Source organism: Salmo salar, chromosome 18 (genome assembly GCF_965601325.2).
Source record: "Salmo salar chromosome 18, fSalSal1, whole genome shotgun sequence".
NCBI classification, from domain to species: Eukaryota; Metazoa; Chordata; class Actinopteri; order Salmoniformes; family Salmonidae; genus Salmo; species Salmo salar.
This window is the reverse complement of record NC_138308.1, coordinates 15,003,165-15,023,808: the sequence shown is the minus strand read 5'-3', so window position 1 is coordinate 15,023,808 and position 20,644 is coordinate 15,003,165. Positions and strand designations below refer to the sequence as shown.

At 42.2% G+C, this 20,644-nt stretch overlaps 2 protein-coding genes across 3 annotated transcripts; both read left to right on the top strand.

Annotated features, from left to right (window-relative positions):
* The first annotated feature begins 234 nt into the window (after positions 1 to 234).
* On the top strand, positions 235 to 4,746 carry sdhaf4 (succinate dehydrogenase complex assembly factor 4). Its single transcript, XM_014154012.1, has 3 exons — positions 235 to 408; positions 2,497 to 2,610; positions 4,316 to 4,746. The coding sequence occupies exons 1-3, from the start codon at positions 330 to 332 to the stop codon at positions 4,423 to 4,425; spliced, it is 303 nt and encodes a 100-aa protein (XP_014009487.1). The 5' UTR covers positions 235 to 329; the 3' UTR covers positions 4,426 to 4,746.
* A 5,621-nt stretch (positions 4,747 to 10,367) lies between these two features.
* cep68 (centrosomal protein 68) lies at positions 10,368 to 20,194 on the top strand. 2 transcript variants are annotated; one of them, XM_014154014.3, is made up of 8 exons: positions 10,368 to 10,532; positions 14,538 to 14,898; positions 15,087 to 16,437; positions 16,548 to 16,762; positions 17,408 to 17,530; positions 17,805 to 17,901; positions 18,562 to 18,682; positions 18,789 to 20,194. In XM_014154014.3, exons 2-7 carry the CDS (start codon positions 14,584 to 14,586, stop codon positions 18,657 to 18,659), a joined length of 2,199 nt encoding a protein of 732 aa, XP_014009489.3. In that variant the 5' UTR covers positions 10,368 to 10,532; positions 14,538 to 14,583; the 3' UTR covers positions 18,660 to 18,682; positions 18,789 to 20,194. The 2 variants fall into 2 exon arrangements, with proteins under 2 accessions (XP_014009489.3, XP_014009488.3); XM_014154013.3 differs by having other exon boundaries at positions 18,475 to 18,682.
* The last annotated feature ends 450 nt before the right edge of the window (positions 20,195 to 20,644 follow it).

Here is a 20,644-nt window from a genome sequence, read left to right as displayed (position 1 = left end):
CCGTGAACTTTCCCACATACATTGATAACTATCCCTCCATGGTGATATTATCTCACGTTCTGCATCCAGAAGACATGATGATGAAAGCACTTACACAGGGACCGGTGGTGGTCGTTTGTGTTGTGATGGCGACTCGGCTCCATCTGATTGACCCACACCCTGTACTTTAGCTCGCCCTGGTGACCATACGTAGTTACTACAAGTTCGATTTCTGTCGCAAGATGATGACTTTTCATACGTCATTAAAGCTTGCCAAAACACCAGAACATTTTGTAAATAACTGTTTGACCATCTTTCTAAACGAGCGAGTGTATCTAACGGCAATCAACATGTCTCTACTAAGCGTCTGCGCTTCTGCATCGAAACGTCTTGTGACCCAAGGGTTATTCGTGGAATCTGCTTTTACAGGTGCGTGTCTTAACTCGAAGAAGAGTGTTGCGTCTCAAGGCTTAGCGTGCACATGATGGCTATAGTTACCGTTAGCAAGGTAAACAACATAAAATCAACGTTTATTTGTCACGTGCAGGTGTAAACAGTACAGTGAAATGCTTACTTGCAAGCTGTTCCTCAACAATGCAGTAAATTCTACACACGATAAATAAGGAAAGTACACATGAGAATGAAAGAAATCAACTCAGGGATACTTGTGGTGACAGTTGAGGTAAAGCTCAAGGATGAGCGGGAGGTAGGTTGATGTGCCTATCCCTAAAAAATGTCAACTATGGAGCAAATGCATTCCGTTGCATTTTCATGTGGGGCATAAGGGCATTAGCTAGCCCAATAATGGACGAAAGGAGCCTAACGTTACTCCCTTATAGTCCAAGGACCTTACATTTTCTGTTTACAAGCGAATTGGCTCTGACAGCCAAATACTCCATCTAAACGTGAATCGATTCTCTTTCATATCACATCAAAATAATTTCACAAATGCTAAATATATACATAATATACACTGTTTTAACAGTTGCAGCCTACAGTATTTTTTTTGTGACAAGTTCAACATGTGTCTGGTTTCCATATTCTGTTTACACACAGGTATTTTAGAGACGCAGATAGATATGTCCCTGTATTAATTAGCTATCTTCCTGTCTGTTTTCCTTAAACTAGCGCTGGAAATATGGCAGTGTAGGCACCCTAACCCCATGAATAGGTTAGGCATTCGCTAGCTACTGCAGTGGCATAACTTAAAGATGCACTCCGGGAATCTTTAAGAACAACAAATCTGTAACGTATCATACAAATTGGAAAATGTGTCGTAACATATCACACGAAATGGATGATGTAGTACACAATTGGATGGAGTAGTACCCAAAAAACGGGGACTCGTTTTGGCTCGTGAGCACCACTTTCAAAACTACTGCCTGAAATTATACAATAGTTTGAGAGTGCATCTTTAAAAAAAAAAAAAAAAATGTTGAATATTGCCAGACCTAAACACTGATAGAGAAACTCAACACATACTTTCTGAACAAATTCGACCACACTGTAAACATTCAGTATGATTCTCAAACAAGCACAGCTCAGCAAAGATGCCACAGTCTCGACACACCTTCAGGCTAAGCTCCCACCTGAACATATCTAAGAAGTACTTTTATACTCTTCACATGTTCCCCACTAATTAGGGTACCCTGGGAGTAGGAAATTCAGAGAGGATTTGAACACGATTATGTTGGATGTACCACTGTTCAGTTTCCCGCTTCCCACAAGCACATTAATCCCCCAATTATGCCTTGTTAAATCAAACTTTGTCTGGTAGTATTATGATGTACCCTGGATTGTCCCTGTGTTTAAATGTGTTATTGTTGTTGTGTTATTATTGCAAATAAATACATAAATAAAAGGGTACCCTGGGAAACAGAGACCAAAACTATGGATTCTACATTGTCACATATACATAATTTGTTTACAAATTACCAAGATATTGATACCCTTCTCAAGCCACCAATCATTTTGTGTTGATATGTCAAAATGTCAACACAAATTCATCTTCTAGGTGAGGTATGAAGTTGTTAATAGTTTTTCAATGTAATTTCAGCAAGCAATGACACCCACCAACTCCGATTGTTCTGAGATTGTTTCTGTGAATAGAGACAGATACGATTGGCATTCCTGAAACATTATTTTGTTGAACTTTCATTTTATCTTGGAGAAATTACGCTAATTGATTGCACCCGAATTGTCTATTTTCATTTTATAGGATTGAGATCATATTCAATAAATATAGTACCCAACATCTTATTTGGACCATTTATTTATTGAACGTCTGAATCCTATAGATTAAAATGGCCAACTTGAGTGTAATCAATTAGTTTATTTTCTCAGAGATCAAATTATATGTCAACAAAATAATGTTTCAGGAATGCTAATCATATCTGTTACTAACTACAGAAACGATTTCAGAACAATCTGACATGGTGGGTGTCAATCCTTTTCCTTGTGCTTTTTGAGGTGGAATGACCTAATGCATCAGATGTGATGTGGCTCTCTTGTGTAAAGGATACTTGCGGACAGCCAGTGGAGCAGTGAAGGACAAGGAGCCACTGCGCAAGGCCAAAACCCCCCAGGGCCGCTTCGACATGAATGATGAGAAGACCAAGGATCCCCTTGAAAGTAGGATAAACTATTTTCACTATGTTGCTGTTGAAGTCGGAAGTTTACATACACCTTAGCCACCTCAGTTTTTCACAATTCCTGACATTTAATCCTAGTAAAAATTCCCTGTCTAGTTCAGTTAGGATCACCACTTTATTTTAAGAATGTGAAATGTCAGAATAATAGTAGAGAGAATCATTTATTTCAGCTTTTATTTCTTTCATCACATTCCCAGTGGTCAGAAGTTTACAATGCACTCAATTAGTATTTAGTAGCATTGCCTTTAAATTGTTTAACTTGGGTCAAACATTTCGGGTAGCCTTCCACAAGCTTCCCACAATAAGTTGGGTGAATTTTGGCCTATTCCTCCTGACAGAGCTGGTGTAACTGAGTCAGGTTTGTAGGCCTCCTTGCTGGCACATGCTTTTTCAGTTCTGCCCACAAATGTTCTATAGGATTGAGGTCAGGGCTTTGTGATGGCCACTCCAATACCTTCACTTTGTTGTCCTTAAGCCATTTTGCCACAACTTTGGAAGTATGCTTGGGGTCAATGTCCATTTGGAAGACCCATTTGCGACCAAGCTTTAACATCTTGACTGATGTCTTGAGATGTTGCTTCAATATATCCACATAATTTTCCTGCCTCATGATGCCATCTATTTTGTGAAGTGCACCAGTCTCTCCTGCAGCAAAGCACCCCCACAACATGATGCTGCCACCCCCGTGCTTCATGGTTGGGATGGTGTTCTTCGGCTTGCAAGCATCCCCCTTTTTCCTCCAAACATAACGATGGCCAAACAGTTCTATTTTTGTTTCATCAGACCAGAGGACATTTCTCCAAAAAGTATGATCTTTGTCCCCATGTGCAGTCGCAAACTGTAGTCTGGCTTTTTTATGGCAGTTTTGGAGCAGTGGCTTCTTCCTTGCTGAGCAGCCTTTCAGGTTGTGTCGATATAGGACTCATTTTACTGTGGATATAGATACTTTTGTACCTGTTTCCTCCAGAATCTTCACAAGGTCCTTTGCTGCTGTTCTGGGATTGATTTGCACTTTTCGCACCAAAGTACGTTCATCTCTAGGAGACAGAACGCGCCTCCTTCCTGAACGGTATGACGGCTGCGTGGTCCCATGGTGTTTATACTTGCATACTATTGTTTGTACAGATGAACGTGGTACCTTCAGGCATTTGGAAATTGCTCCCAAGGATGAACCAGACTTGTGGAGGTCTACAATTTTTTGTTCTGAGGTCTTGGCTGATTTCTTTTGAGTTTCCCATGATGTCAAGCAAAGAGGCACTGAGTTTGAAGGTAGGCCTTGAAATACATCCACAGGTACACCTCCAACTGACTGAAATGATGTCAATTAGCCTATCAGAAGCTACTAAAGCCATGACATAATTTTATGGAATTTTCCAAGCTGTTTTAAGGCACAGTCAACTAAGTGTATGTACACTTCTGACACACTGGAATTGTGATACAGTGAATTATAAGTGAAATAATCTGTCTGTAAACAATTGTTGGAAAAATTACTTGTGTCATGCACAAAGTAGATGTCCTAAACGACTTGCCAAAACTATAGGTGGTTAACAAGAAATTTGTGGAGTGGTTGAAAAACAAGTTTTAATGACTCCAACCTAAGTGTATGTAAACTTCCGACTTCAACTGTACCTTCTAGGATGCTCCATTGCCTTTCACACTGTAATTATTCCCCATTGATTTTCCAGAGTTCCCTGATGATGTGAACCCAGCCACAAAGGAGCAGGGGGGGCCACGGGGCCCAGAGCCCACACGCTACGGGGACTGGGAGAGGAAGGGCCGCTGTGTCGACTTCTAGTTTCAATACCTGGTATATTACACATGCGATGTGGACATACCTTAGCTATAACTTATGTATCTATATCTTTGGACTGTCGTGCAAGAGACCAGGAACGGTCCACCATACGGAATCAGGCTTAATAATTATTTCCCCCCCGAACGACACAATCTGATGACCGTTCAACAGACTCCATGTGTATGAATTTGAAAAACAGTCTCTCTTATATTGTGTTCCTTTGTTGAAATGTATGATGATGACGTAGTGAATGCTTGTCATGGTTATTGCTTCCTGTACAGAAATTTGAATGTTGTGAATAAAATAAAACATTTCTGGAAAATACCCTGGCATGTAATTATTCCCCATTAAAGAGAGTTATCTACAATGCCTGATGCCTCTGATCGTCAGTATTCCTACATTAGCCCATGTCTCGTCACTCCACTACCTTTGTCATACCTGGCTCTCGGTTGTTTATCGATTTTATTCTATACGTACTGTACAGAACCACTCCTGCTCACCAACACTCAACAGGCAGAAACCTGACATCCTGACCTAACCGGCTCTTCTACGTCTTGTTGTCTGGGACGTCCTGTAACATCCACTGAACAAAAATATAAACGAAACATGTAAAGAGTTGGTTTCATGAGCTGAAATAAAAGGTCCCAGGAATGTTCCATATGCACAAAAAGCTTATTTCTTTAATTTTGTGCACTAATTTGTTTACATCCCTGTTAGTGAGCATTTTTCCTTTGCCAAGATAATCCATCCACCTAACAGGTGTGGCATATCAAGAAGCTCATTAAACAGCATGATCATTACACAGCTGCACCTTGTGCTGGGGACAATAAAAGACCACTCTAAAATGTGCAGTTTTGTCACACAACACAATACTGTGCAATTAGCATGATGACTGCAGGAATGTTTACCAGAGCTGTTGCCAGAGGATTGAAAGTTAATTTCTCTACCATAAGCTGCCTCCAATGTAATTTTTTAGAATTTGGCAGTATGTCTCACAAGCCTCACAACCGCAGACGTATGGCATCGTGTGGGCGACCAATTTGCTGATGTCAACGTTGTGAACAGAGCGCCCCATGGTGGCGGTGGGGTTATGTTATGGGTAGGCATAAGCTACGGACAACGAACACAATTGCATTTTATCAATGGCAATTTGAATGCACAGTGATACCGTGACCGAGATCCTGAGCCCCACTGTCGTGCCATTCATCTGCCGCCATCATCTCACGTTTCAGTATGGTAATGCGCGGCCTCATGTCGCAAGGATAATTCCTAGAAGCTGAAAATGTCCCAGTTCTTGGCCTGCATACTCACCAGACATGTCACCCATTGAGCATGTTTGGAATGCTCTGGATCGATGTGTACACAGTGTGTTCCAGTTCGCAATATCAAGCAACTTTTCACAGCCATTGAAGAGGAGTGGGACAACATTCCACAGGCCATAATCAACAGTCTGATCAACTCTATGCGAAGGAGATGTGTCGCGCTACATGAGGCAAATGGTGGTCACACCAGATACTGACTGGTTTTCTGATCCAAGCCCCTACCTTTTTTTAAGGTATCTGTGACCAACAGATGCATATCTGTTTTCCCAGTTAGGGCCTAATGAATTTATTTAAATTGTTGGTATTTTTGGTATTTTATTAGGATCCCCATTAGCTGTTGCAAAAGCAGCAGCTACTCTTCCTGGGGTCCACACAAAACATGAAACATGACATAATACAGAACATTAATAGACAAGAACCGCTCAAGGATAGAACTACTTCACACGTAGCCTACATATCAATACATACACACAAACTATCTAGGTGAAATTGGGGAGAGGTGTTGTGCCGTGAGGTGTTGCTTTATCTGTTTTTTTTAAACCAGGTTTACTGTTAATTTGAGCAATATAAGATGGAACCGAGTTCCATGCAATAATGGCTCTATGTAATACTGTACGCTTTCTTGAATTTGTTCTGGATTTGGGGGACTGTTTAAAGACCCCTCGTGGCATGTCTGGTGGGGTAAGTATGTGTGGAATGGATGGCGGACGCGTCACAAGTCCTCAACTGGCAGCTTCATTAAATAGTACCCGCAAAACACCAGTCTCAACATCAACAGTGAAGATTCGACTCCGGGTTGCTGGCCTTCTAGGCAGAGTTCCTCTGTCCAGTGTCTGTGTTCTTTGCCCATCTTAATCTTTTCTTTTTATTTTCCAGTCTGAGATATGGCTTTTTCTTTGCAACTCTGCCTAGAAGGCCAGCATCTTCACAGTTGACGTTGAGACTGGTGTTTTGCGGGTACTATTTAATGAAGCTGCCAGTTGAGGACTTGTGAGGCGTCTGTTTCTCAAACTTGTCCTCTTGCTCCGTTGTGCACCGGGGCCTCCCACTCCTCTTTCTATTCTGGTTAGAGCCAGTTTGCTCTGTTCTGTGAAGGGAGTAGTACACAGCGTTGTACAAAATCTTAAATTTCTTGGTAATTTCTCACATGGAATAGCCTTCATTTCTCAGAACAAGAATAGACTGACGAATTTCAGAAAAAAGTTCTTTGTTTCTGGCTATTTTGAGCCTGTAATCGAACCCACAAATGCTGATGCTCCAGATACTCAACTAGTCTAAAGAAGGCCAGTTTCATTGCTTCTTAAACCATAACAACAGTTTTCAGCTGTGCTAACATAATTGCAAATGTTTTTTTTTATGATCAATTAGCCTTTTAAAATGATAAACTTGGATTAGCTAACACAACGTGCCATTGGAACACAGGAGTGATGGTTGCTGATAATGGGCCTCTGTACGCCTACGTAGATATTCCATTAAAAAATCAGACGTTTCCAGCTACAATAGTCATTTACAACATTAACAATGTCTACACTGTATTTCTGATCAATTTGATGTTATTTTAATGGACAAAAAAATTGCTTTTCTTTCAAAAACAAGGACATTTCTAAGTGACCCCAAACTTTTGAATGGTAGTGAATATGTTTTGACCATGACAGTTTACAATCTAAGGTAACACCAAGTAATTTAGTCTCAACTTGTTCAACAGCCACACCATTCATTACCAGATTCAACTGAGGTCTAGGACTTAGGCAATGATTTGTACCAAATACAATGCTCTTAGTTTTAGAAATGTTCAGGACCAGTTTAATACTGTCCACCCATTCCAAAACAGACTGCCACTAATTGTTAAGGGTTTCAGTGACTTCATTAGCTGTTGTTGCTGATATGGTTGAATCATTAGCATACACGGACACACATGCTTTGTTTAATGCCAGTGTCAGGTCATTGGTAAAAATAGAAAAGATAAGAGAGCTGCCCTGCGGTACACCACACGTTTGACATTAGAGAAGCTTCTATTAAAGAAACCCCGTTGAGTTCTATTAGATAGCTCTGAATCCACGATTGGCAGAGGTTGAAAAGCCATAGCACAAGTTTTTTCAACAACAGGTTATGGTCAATAATATCAAAGGCTGCACTGAAATCTAACAGTACAGCTCCCACAATCTTCTTATTATCAATTTCTTTCAACCAATCATCAGTCATGTGTGTCAGCGCAGTACATGTTGAGTGCCCTTCTCTATAAGCATGCTGAAAGTCTGTTAATTTGTTTACAGAGAAATAGCATTGTATTTGGTCAAACACTATTTTTTCCAACAGGTTGATAAGAGCTGGCAGCAAGCTGATAGGTCTGTTGTTAGAACCAGTAAATGCTGTTTTAGCACTCTTGGGTAGCGGAATTACTTTGGCTTCCCTCCAGGCCTGAGGACAAAGACTTCCTTCTAGGCTCAGATTAAAGATATGACAGATAGGAGTTGCTATAGAGTCAGCTACCATCCTCAGTAGCTTTCCATCTGAGTTGTCAATTCCAGGTTTGTCATAATTGATCGATAACAATCATTTTTCACCTCTCCCACACTAACTTTACAAAATTCAAACTAGCAATGCTTTTCTTTCATTATTAGTTTTTTTTATGCATAAATACGATGGTTTGCTGTTCGTTGTTGGCATTTCCTGCCTAAGTTTGCCCACTATGCCACTGAAGTAATCATGAAAATTATTGGCAACATCAAATGGTTTTGTGATGAATAAGCAATCTGATTTGATGAAAGATGGAGTTGAATTTGTCCTTCTGCCCATAATTTAATTTAAAGTAGTCACGTTTTTTTCCATCATTCTTTATATCATTGATCTTGGCTTCATAATACAGTTTCTTTTTGTTGAGTTTAGTCACATAATTTGTCAATTTGCAGTAAGTAAGCCAGTCAGATGTGCAGCCAGACTTATTAGCCACCCCCTTTGCCCCATCTCTTTCAACCATACAGTTTTTCTTCAATCCATGGAGCCTTAACAGTTCTAACAGTCAGTTTCTTAACAGGTGCATGTTTATCAATTATTGGAAGAAGCAATGTCATAAATTCATCAAGTGCTGCGTCTGGATGCTCCTTATTAATCACATCAGACCAACAAAGATTTTTTACATCACCCACATAAGAGTCACAGTAAAATCTTTTTAGGCACAGCTTTTGGATCTTTGGCTTTCCTGGATATAGCCACATATTGTGATCACTGCATCCAATGGGTACGGATACAGCTTTAGATCAAAGTTCTACAGTATTAGTAAAAATGTGATCCATACATGTGGATAATCTTGTTCCTGTAGCGTTTTTTTTTTGCCTTTATTTAACTAGGCAAGTCAGTTAAGAACAAATTCTTATTTTCAATGACGGCCTGAGAACAGTGGGTTAAGTGCCTTGTTCCGGGGCAGAACGACAGATTTTCACCTTGTCAGCTTGGGGATTCAATCTTGTAAACTTTCGGTTACTAGTCCAACGCTCTAACCACTAGGGTACCTGCTGCCCCTGTAGTGTTTGTAAACACCCTGGTAGGTTGATTAATAACCTGAACCAAATTACAGGCACTGGCTACAGTGAGAAGTTTAGCAGATAACTTGATGAAAACCAGTCAATATTCAGGTCCCCAAGAAAGTAGACCACTCTGTTTACATCATATACACTATCAACCATTTCACACATTATTTAGATACTGACTGTTAGCACTTGGTGGCTTATAGCAACACCCCAAAAGAAAAGGCTTTAGATGTGCCAAGTGAACCTGCAACCACAACACTTCAATAACACTTGACATAAGATCTTCTCTAAGCTTTACTGGGATATGGCTCTGATAATATACAGCAACACCTCACCCATAAGCATTTCTGTCTCTTCTATAGATGTTATATCCTTGTATTGCGACTGCTGTATAATCAAATGAATGATCTAAGTGAGTCTCAGAAATGGCTAATATATGAATGTTATCTGATGTTAGTAAGTTATTGATTTCATGAACCTTATTTCTAAGGCTACATATATTAATATGGCCTATTTTCAGCCCTTTCCTGGGTAGCTTAACAGAGATAGACATAATATGGAAAATAGCAAACAAAGACATTGAAAAAAATATACATTCAGCAGTCCATTAATCAATTGGTGTGTGTAAGTGTGTGCTGCAGTGTTGAAGCTACGAACCCAAAAGCTTGGCTTTCTCATCCCTTCCATGTTTCTGGTAGGGTGGACAATGAGCCTGTCATAGCGGATGTAAGCAATGTCCTGACTGATTTCCTTATATGAACTGTAACGCAGTAAAATCTTTGAAATTGTTGCATGTTCCGATTATGTTTTTGTTCAGTATTAATGCAGTGGACTCATCTGTTGCGATGGTCTGATACGTTGTGGCTGTATTGACGATTCTTTAAAACAAACTGAGATAACATGAGTGTTCTAATACCAGCACACCAATATGACATTATTCAACCCGTATTGGGTCCAGTTGTGAAATTAAATCATGAAATATTGTGAACAATGTGAAAACGAATGCATAGAATAATAAAAATGAAGGAACTACAGTAATTGTTACAGATGTGGCCCCACTAGGGGGTAGTGTTAGCTACGGGCTGAAACTGTGCAGTAGCCGCTTCCGTTTGCCACGCCTGTTTACAATTGAACTATTTCCTTTGCCGATGTGTCTTTGTTACAAGAAGGGATGTGGTGAAACAAATGTTACCGTAAGGATGCGTCCATTGCAACACGTTTAGTTGGATTACATTCATCTAACAGACGCTAAATAAATAAGGTAGGTTCTGTTTGAGCCTCTCGTGGAGTGAATGCTTTTGTTAATAACTGGCTAGGGCTGCTAATGTCATTTTAGGACTGGTTGAGGATAGCCATTAGCTATTTGAAAACCAGTAACCTCTCGGTACACACTGTAGAGTAAAACTATAGCTTACATTGATAATTATTTAGAATGTGTTGTCACGTTTTTCTCTGGGGGTATATAGCTAGTGGGCGCTAGATCGCACTAGCGGCTGCCTGGGATAAACTAGTGCCTTTGTCTTACAGAATGTTGCCTTTGTGGATGGTTCATTTCAAATTTAGAACGTATAACTCTAGTCAGTGGCCTAGACTACTAGAGCGATAGTTTGCTAAGCATTCTACTAGCCTGATTACTCAAACGGAATTCTTCATTGAAGGCGGTGGTGTTGTACAAAACAAAGTCATCAGCAATTGGATCATCTCTAACCAATCAGCGTATCAAAAGCCGTTTACGAATTTTCAAAACGCTGCTTTGTACCAGCGGTTTCTTGGACTAATCAAAACAGCTAGAATGTGTTAGCGTTCTAGAAATCATCGGGGAGGGACTCAAATCCAGACTCATTGTGGAGAATAAATGTGGCGTTTGACCAGAGCGATGAGTTAGGGTAGCCAGCCAAGCATTCTACCCACAAGGACTCATTATCTTGGGCTGGACAAGGCCTACATATTCAAGGGAAGGCCAGGGCAGCTTGGCTCAAAGTACATTTTTGAAGTCTATGTATAAATACCCTGACTGTCGGAAAATCATTGAGCAACACATTCAAACACACAGGTGCAGAGAGCTGCCCTAGGGCTTTATGAATTCACAGATCTAAATTGTCCAAGATTATTCAGTAAAATAAATCAAATGATATCACCAAATACATCTAGTCTTACTAGGCTGATTCTATAATAAGAAATCTATACAAGGAAACGAGTCTTGTTCCCAGAAGTCAGGTAAGCAAGCTACAAGAAGACTCATTGGCTCTTGAACAACATGATCAGCAATTCAATGAGTGTACCTATGCCATGTGAGTAAAGGCAAACATGTTGTTGCTAGGCCAGTATCCACAACCGTTCTTCCTCAAATGAGAGTAACAAAGGGGCACAGCGGGCTTAAATAATTTGATCAGTGGCAGCTTCAAGAGAGAGGTAAGAAGTTTAACTTGGATTAAATTGATGTATTTTTCCGTTGTATTCAAAAAACACAGTAGGAGCTTTTTTCTGCACTTATATCATATCTTGTAGTATAGGTAACAAAGAAGGAAATGGGGCAGACTTAGTGTTCTATGTCAGTCTTTGTTCTGTAGTTAAGCTTTGATTGACACTACCCTCATGATCAGCATTCTAGAGAGCCACTCTAGTCGTTTGCCATGGGTTATTTCCATGAGCACCATCATGTGAAGTTTATAGGAGCATGTCAAATGAAAGCTAAGTCTATATTTTGGGGGAATGAAGGCATAGATCCATGTTTCAACCATTTTCATCTTCATTTTTTTGGCATAAGTAATGGCTTTGATTTCTCGGTAAACAGATGGAATGTGTCTTAGATGTTTTCTAACATAAAAAGATTTAGAAATGCATCGAAACACAATGTGAAGTAAAGACCCCTGCCAACTAATATCAACACTTTCATATTTAGTTTTGGGGAAATGTTTTTCCGTTACCAAAAACCCACATCTTTAAGATATTATCTAATTTATCACCCTTGTGAGGGAGGATAATGAAAGTTCACAGAAGTAGCAAGTAAAGGTAGACCTATCAATTAGTAAGTGTTTTTACTGGTCTACATTTTTGTATATGAATTATTAAGTGATTAAAACACGTAATTCTGTTACCAAATCGGTAACAGAATTACAAAAACATCCATAACGGAATTACTGCAATTGAATTGGCAACAATGCAAAATCATAGTCACAAACTGCAGTTGGGTCTCTTGCTACTGTCATCCCTACCAATGGCATACTGTTATGTTCAGCTCATACAGGTTTTCTTGTTTTATCTTCTGGTGGTCAAAGAGAGAATGTGAACAGTCTAGACAACCCCTCCCCCTCTCGCTGCCACGCTCTTCTCTGGCCTTTTCTTGTTTTGGCAAAAGTCTGTCCTCTCCTCCGTGACCTGGAAACCGATAAGTGGTCGCGGAGTGTGTCAATTCGTTGGTAGGCAAACGGAAGACTGTCCTCCCCTCCTTGATAACCTCCTTTTGGCGAGGAAGAACAAGCGTATACTACCGCGGAAGAGTTTGATATCTGCCACACACCCTTTGAATCAGATGTTGTATTGCCGGAGGAGAAAAGCATGCACACGTTTAAAAACAATATTCCACTTCTCCTTTTTAGCTATACAATTCTTGCACAAATCACTTTACACTTTATTTTGGGATCCACCCCTGTAAACGCCATTTGACCGATGGCACGCTAGGGGAGAAGGTGCTTCTCATTTCATAAAAGTGCATTTTCGTCTACATTCACTCTGCGCCGTCTCTGCTTGATTACCTTTGACCTTTTTTAAAAGGAGATGAGAGAGGACGCGGGAGTTGAGCAAATCTAATTGAGAAAAGGCCTCTCTCCAGTTAATATGACCTCTTCCGGCTGTTAATGACACCCATGAGCCCCCTCTCTTTCCATTTACTATAACCAGCATCCTCACCCACTGAGTACCGACCGACACTGGACATACGTGGATGTTGAAATTTGTTCAGTCTGCCCTGGCCTTGATTTTCAACGTCCATGGACGTTGATTTGGCCCAAACATAAACGTCCATTATTGGTGACTGGACCTATTCTGAACCAATCGTAGATGTCTGTTTCACAAGTTTGGACAACACAGTACAGTAAATAAAAGTAGAGTATATTACAGTATAATGTACCGTACTCTACTGTGATGCCCAAACTTGTGAAACATAGATGTCTATGATTGGTTCAGATTAGGTCCGGACCAACCAAATTTGGTTTGGGGGCAGGGCTCATTAGAATAATAGCCAGTGTGTAGAATAATACCCATATGTAAAGGATGAGATTGCCTATTTCTACCTTTGTGTACCTATTCAGGGTACATCACCATGAAGAGAATTACATTCGTATGCATAATTATGCATTTCTGTGTAGTACCGATCAGGGACCCATGATGTAATTCCGTTACTGTAATTTTGTTACCGGGTGTAAAGCCACTTTGCTTATTGTAGTTCAATAACCAAAATATGTGTATTTTTTTCATGTCATAGCTGACACCCCATTCTTTGAATCTTAATTCGGAGCAGATATTTAAGAGTTTTTGTAAAACGTGGTAGCGTAAAAAACGGAGGGAGATTTTACCGTAATTCTGTTACCATACTTTGCATCTGCACAGTTCTTCCATTTAAATGGGGTTTTGTAAAATGTTCAGTGGAAATTGTTTAAAAGTAGTCCTTGTGCATAGAGTTCTCTATGGTTTGTTAAACTTTGAAAACAATGGTGTTTGTTTGGTATACATTTTAAAGTGAAAAATCGGAGTCAGCGTAATTCCGTTACCGTGGAATTGCCCCATGCCAACAAGACATACTCAAACCGGCAGGGAGGATGCTAGAGGGAGCGTAACACCCCAGAGACACACAGAGCATTAGCTGTCTGTAAATACAATTGTAAAAACAATCATTTTGGTTCCTAATGAGTCCAGGATGGAATCTCACTACCATTAAATATAATCGAGCTTGTGAGAGCTATTCAACTTCGTGACGGATACAGCTAATATGATGGTTTACATTTGCAAGTTCAGCATGACTTGACTGGCGGCTGTAGCTGGATGGATGCTAAATGTTTGTTTATATGGCTGGTCTGTCTGGTTGTAGCTATGCAACTATAAGGTACACTGCAGAAGTGGACAAAGGGCAGTGTTCTTCCTCTTATCTGTGCTGCCATCCCTGACCACACAACAGATCATGGTACCAGTAGTACAGCACAAGCGTCTTTGGTTTACATCACAACAACTGTTTAAAGACTGAAATCTATCTTTTTGCTGTCAATTTCAGAGGTTGCTTGGACACATGACGCATCTCTGGGCCTCTCCCCATAACCATGGCACTGGGAGTTGACAGGGCCTTTCCAGCATCCATCTCTCCGATGGAGTCCAAGGGCTGCAGTGGGCGATGGAAAACCCGGATTCCAGAGTTTATCCGGACGGGGACAACCACGACGCAGCATGACAAAGACGGGGAGAGGGGGACAGGGGGCATGGACCGGGGTGGTCCCAGAAAGAGTGTTACCATGGCACCCACCTCCAGGTATATGAGTGACAGGAGGCAGTACTCTATGAGGAAACCGCTGGTCACCACCACAGAGCAGCAGACCTCCATCCTAAAGAAATCCTACCTACAGAAGCACCCAGAAAAGGTGCGATGGGACTGCTACTATTGTATGACTTAGGACAAGTATTAAAACATGTTTGATTTAGATTACCTTTGACTGCACTTTTTCTTTTTTACTAATTCTACTACTACTGTACAAATAACAACAATGAACGCCACATTGTATGTTAGCTCTACCTAATGTCCTAATCCTTCCCTATTCTTTCACCATAGGAGCGACAGTGGGAAGGTAGCAGTAATGAAGCACACCATCATAGCGAGTTTGACTTCCAGACCCGATTGGCTGAACAGAAGTTCCCAGACAACTTCGACCCCTCTCAGGCCAACATCTCAACCTGCTCAGCCTCCAGAGAGGATCTTAGCACCTCCCTGGGGGTGTCAGACCTCAGGACCTGTCTGTCACATGAAGAACCCACCTTCAGCTCATCGTACCTTGGCAGCAGGCCTGGCCAACGCAGCCTCTCCAGCCCACCCCTGGAGGTCCGTACTTTCTCTACTCCACTCAACTCCAAGTGGACCTCCACTCTGCTATCCCCCCTCTCGCCCTCCTACACCCCCCCTTCGCGCCCGTCCAGACAGAGATGGACAGAGCTGAGATTGGATGCTGGTGAAGTTTCTCAATCACGTGGAGGAGGAAGGGAAATGTATCTAAATGTAGGCCCTTCAGTGGGCTACTCCAAGGGCCACTCCAACCCTGTGCTCCACACCATGTCCCCCCACCAGGCCAACTACTGGGCCTGCGCCATTCCCAGCTCCCTGCCCCCCTCCCCAGACCGACGCTCTTCGAGCTGGGACCCTGATAAGGAGTACCAAGCCCTCCTGGACTACACCTACCCTCTGAGGCCAGGTAGGGTGGTTGGTGGGTGGGATACCTCAGATGCAGGGGGTGGACCTCTCATCCAGACAGACCCAGGCCTCCAGGACTCTGGAATAGACCTGGACCGCCTCTGCAGCTCCACCAGCCTGTCAGCTTTGGACTTTTCCCTGACTGGCACGGCAGGGGTGGGGACGGATGGGAAGAGGCGGATGCCGGGTATAGGTCAGAGGTCATCTGAGCTGCGTGGGCTCTCACACCCCAAGTCCTCGGATGGTCGCCTCTCCAGTAGCCCCTTATCCTCTGCGGACCCTATTGGTCTATCCGTAGAGAGTCTGGACTGTAGTGGAGGTGGTGGTCTGGATCATCTGCATCGTATTGGGGAAGGTCGCTACCGCCATCACGGCATCTCTTCCACCACGTTCATCCGCACAACCAGTATCCTTCCCCAGCCAGGGTGCATTAGAGGGGGGGCTTGGGATGAAGAGTTCTGGTCTCTCCCGGAGCAGTTGGAGGAGCTCCGGGGTTTGTCCCGGCAGGTCAGGGAGGTGACGGCCCAACTCAGTCAGCCTGTCACAGCCAGCTGGGAGTCCCTCGAGAGGGGGACCACCTCCGTCCAGTCCTACATGACCCTGGCTGAGAAACAGGAGGCCGAGGAGGAGGGAAAAGAATGGGAGCAGAATGAAAAGGAAGAAAGGGAGGGTGAGAAGCAGGTGTCCATTTCTGAAGCACTTCAATACTTTAATAAAGGTATGTGTTGGTGCCAGCATTTCAGTAGGCTTTTTACAAAAATGTATAGTATTTTATTGTATTTGTAATATTTCTCAACTTAGCATGCGTTTGACTTCAAACACTTTTAGTCTCTAAAGTGGTCCATAGTGGGGAATCCTCCCAGGCAGCCAGAAACTCTGGTTCTAGGATGGAGGCTGGGGTAGCAGGCAGGGGAGTGAGCAGGGCCAGTCTGAGGGAGGTGGAGGCCATGGTGAACCAGCTGAGTGGACTAACCCTGCCTGAGTTCCAGAGGGGGAGCCAGGGGGAGCAGGGGCACAGGGAGTCCCTCATGCAGCACATCCAGGTAAGGACAGAGAGCTAAAATGATCGCTTTATTATGTGCAATGTAATGACGAGGGTGTGCCTCTGCCACCAATATGCAAAGAAATGCAATATGATACAGTACCTCCCAACACAATGGAATACAATACACGTTACACTATCAATGCAATGTGTTGATAATGGTATATTTAAGCAATAAGGCACGAGGGGGTGTGGTATATGGCCAATATACCACGGCTAAGGGATGTTCTTAAGCACGACGCAACGTGGAGTGCCTAGATACAGCCCTTAGCTGTGGTATATTGGCCATATACCACAAACCCCAGAGGTTCCTTATTGATATTATAAACTGGTTACCAACGTAATTTAGAGCAGTAAAAATAAATGTTTTGTCATAGGGACCAGTACGGAGAAAAAAATTATGAAATGTATGCATTCACTACTGTAAGTCGCTCTGGATAAGAGCGTCTGCTAAATGACTAAAATGTAAATGTAAATCTGTGGTATACCTCAGCTGTCAGCCAATCAGCATTCAGGGCTTGAACCACCCAGTTTATAATGTGTAATTCATGTACAGTACACAGGTCTCACCTCTTCAATCCACCAACAAACTGTTGTGGTGCAGTTTGATATTAATTCTGCGACTGACAACCTGTTTACCCATCAGACCTTCTGTTCTAACCTGGAGGAGCTCATCCAATGGCTGTACACCGTGGTGGAGAGGATGGAGGTGCTGGCTCCGCCCTCTGTGGACATTGAGAGTGTCAAGTCGTCCCTGGCGGATTATAAGGTCCGTAGTTTACACCCAAAGATCCTATAAATCAATTCTATGTTATTCTGTGGGTGTACAATACACGTCCTTGTTCAAAAGTGATAACTCTTGGCGTAGTATCTTGGGAGATGGGGAAGTGGCTTATAATTAATCAACTGCCCCCTTTCCTCTTTTTTGTTTGTCTTTTGCTATCTTTCTATCTCTGTATGCCTCTGTCTCCCCACTCCTTCTGTTTTTCCCTTTGTCTTTTTCCCCCCATCACTCTCTCGTTCCCCTGCCTCTCCCTCCATAGAGGTTTCAGAGAGAAGTTACTGCCCACCAGCCTCTGACCACCTCTGTTCTGCAGACTGGGGAGCTTCTCCTGGGTTGTATGACCGCCACTTCTCCCGGTGAGCTTTCCATCACCGACTAGTTTCTCTTTGCCTGCAGCTATTTCATTGGTACCTACTGTATCTCAGGTGTCACCCACCCTGACTATTAGGACTGATGAATGAGGCTTCCTTCACACAGCGACGACCCCGAACTCAAGCGGATCAGCCTGTCAGACCAGACTCCTTCATAGTAAAGGCTAACACGCCACACTACTCTGTTTCCCTTTGTGAATTCTGAAATATGCTTGTGCTCCTTTACTAAAGGAAGAGTCAAATGAGTTGCGCGACACCGCAACATCTGAGACTCTTGAAGTGGGCGTTGCCTGTTTAAAAAAAAAAAAAAAAAATCGAATCCAAATTCAAATGACATTTCATGATTAGCTTACAAGTTTGTGTGAAGGCTACCTTGATCAAAGGGTAACATTTCCTGTCTGCTAACAGTGGCGAGCTTGTCTTTGTTTCAGGTCTCATACGTGTCAGTTCAACAGCTAACACTGGCATACTGTAGATGTCTGGCAGTCACTAAAGCTTTCCATTTTTTTTCTCTCTTCTCTATACTACTCTTTTCTCTCTTCCTCTTATGTCCCCCAGTTCTGAAAGAAACCCTTGGTCTTATTGAGAGGCAGTCCAGGGCGTTGGAGACTCACTCAGAGCACCTCTTCTCCTCTATCCTCTCAGCCATGGACAGCCTGACCCAGCCCGGGGAGCCCTGCGGGGCAGAGGAGACCGGCGCGGGGGACACCGATAGCGTGGAGGTCCAGGGGACAGCTCAGTGAAGGCTCCATGCAAGATGGGGATAGTATGTTTCCGTGGTTACGTAGAGATCGGGCTATGATTGCTCTACATCACCGTCTAGTTTCGGGCTAGCAGTTATGATAAATAATACAAGTAATTTTCCTTTTCAGTGAAGAAGAATGAGAGCAGATTGGTGGAGGAGGCTTGAGGAGGTGGAGGAGCTTCTTCACTAACATTCCTTAAAGGAAATGACCTTGTTGTGTTGAAAAGAGAACCACTTGACTGTTGTCGTGCATTTGTTTCATTATTTTCTGAAGTGCTTTTTAAATGTATGCATAATGTGTGCTGAAGAAGCAAAGTATTATTTGCCTTGTGATATATGCTCAAGCAGATGTTTAATCATTTCTTTGAGTTACAGTTATTAATAATGACCCATTGCACTCCTCTTGCAACTCACTCTGTTACATGCATGACATTATTTTTTTTAAACCTATTTTGATATCCCTCTGTGGCATCTAAGTGTCTTCACTAAAGGTGCTGTGAATTTAGTACACTGGGTAGAGCACTGCAATATCTTCCAGCAAGTCTTTTTTTTTTTCCCCCAGGGAGAACTCAACCAGTTGATCATGGCCTCAGATTGTGTCATCACCTGTCTCTGGTCCATAATGTTGAGCCTTCTTCCTGGAGTGACAGAAGGGAATGTCTGCACTTGTGCAGTGTTGATGTTGTGTATATGTAGATTGGTAATATAGGATGGTGAACCATTGTGCCCTTACAGTTGTATTTGAAGTCATATCATTGATCAGATGGCAGCTATATGCAAGATATGGCCACTGTGATCGTCACCAGCCAGAGACAACAGCACAGTTTGGAGGTCCCATGTTTTTATGAGTTTGGTACTTTTTTATATGCATGGAAAACCTGGATGAAAAGTGCCTAAATTCAATCATATCAAGCATTAACGGGCAATAGTCGGCACCCGCATACCTGATGTTTTGGCGGTGTCTGAGGTGTAACCGCGTTGGCGCCCTCAAATTGGTGAGCAGCTGCTCTTGATTGTTGTCACAAAGCCACGCCCTTCGCGTTAAGATGTTCCGAATGAGAAAGTAGGTTATATGGAAATAATTATGCTCAAATTGAAAATCATTCAACTAAATAATGAGGATTTCATTTGAAATTCCAGTGTTCTAAAATGTAAACAAGGCTGCATGGGATTTCTCTTAATGAGACTCGGTGCAGCCAAGGGCAATGTCCGCTTTAGGTATAATGACAGGAGCCGTTTGTGGATTTGACAGCTCCAACACAGTTCCACCTTCACTGCCAAAACGACCACTTTGCGGACGTCGGCTAAAGCAGATCTGATTGAATAGAGCACTCAGACAGAACTACAGCCTTTTGTAATGTGCAGGATGTTTTTAACTGTCTTTGTTACTGTAGTAATTAATTGAGAATGTTAACTTTCAAACACCATGGAAAACTTTGTTCATCAGACTGTTATCCTCTTTCACAGAATGAACCTGGTGAAAACTACACATTGTTCCTTCTGATTAAACAAACCTATTATCTGGCGGCATCATTTAATGTATAATCAGTTTGTGTAGAGCTCAGGTAAAATAATTATCAGATTTGTGCTGCCTAATGAGTTTTTGCTCTTAAAGCTGAGTAATCTGAAATGGGCTGTCTACAGGCCCCAGATTCATGGTACAGTATTTCCTCAACTATGGAATTGTGCTGAGTCGGGTCTACTGGAAATCAGGTCACACTTCAGCTGCTTATGGAGCAGCTCAATGGAGGCCAGGTCAGTGAAAATACTGTAGTTACAAACCTTAAATGTGGCTTGGCATATTGTAAGAGCTAAGATCCAAGGAACTGTGAATCTGACCTTTTCATTAAGTCTGAAATGAGCAGTTGATTTACTGAGGGGACTCATGAGAATGTGACACAGGCATTATATTCTGACCTGTAGAATGACCTTACCACAGAATGATATCTGGACCGACCACTACCCTGTACTAAAAAAAAAAGA

Bases quoted from the DNA above. Each gene is read 5' to 3' on its own strand.
- sdhaf4 (XM_014154012.1), top strand. From the start codon at position 330: ATGTCTCTACTAAGCGTCTGCGCTTCTGCATCGAAACGTCTTGTGACC. The intron at 409-2,496 runs GTGCGTGTCTTA...TCTTGTGTAAAG, and splicing joins CGTGGAATCTGCTTTTACAG to GATACTTGCGGACAGCCAGT. The intron at 2,611-4,315 runs GTAGGATAAACT...TTGATTTTCCAG, and splicing joins GACCAAGGATCCCCTTGAAA to AGTTCCCTGATGATGTGAAC.
- cep68 (XM_014154013.3), top strand. From the start codon at position 14,584: ATGGCACTGGGAGTTGACAGGGCCTTTCCAGCATCCATCTCTCCGATG. The intron at 16,438-16,547 runs GTATGTGTTGGT...AAACACTTTTAG, and splicing joins ACTTCAATACTTTAATAAAG to TCTCTAAAGTGGTCCATAGT. The intron at 17,531-17,804 runs GTCCGTAGTTTA...CTCCCTCCATAG, and splicing joins CGTCCCTGGCGGATTATAAG to AGGTTTCAGAGAGAAGTTAC.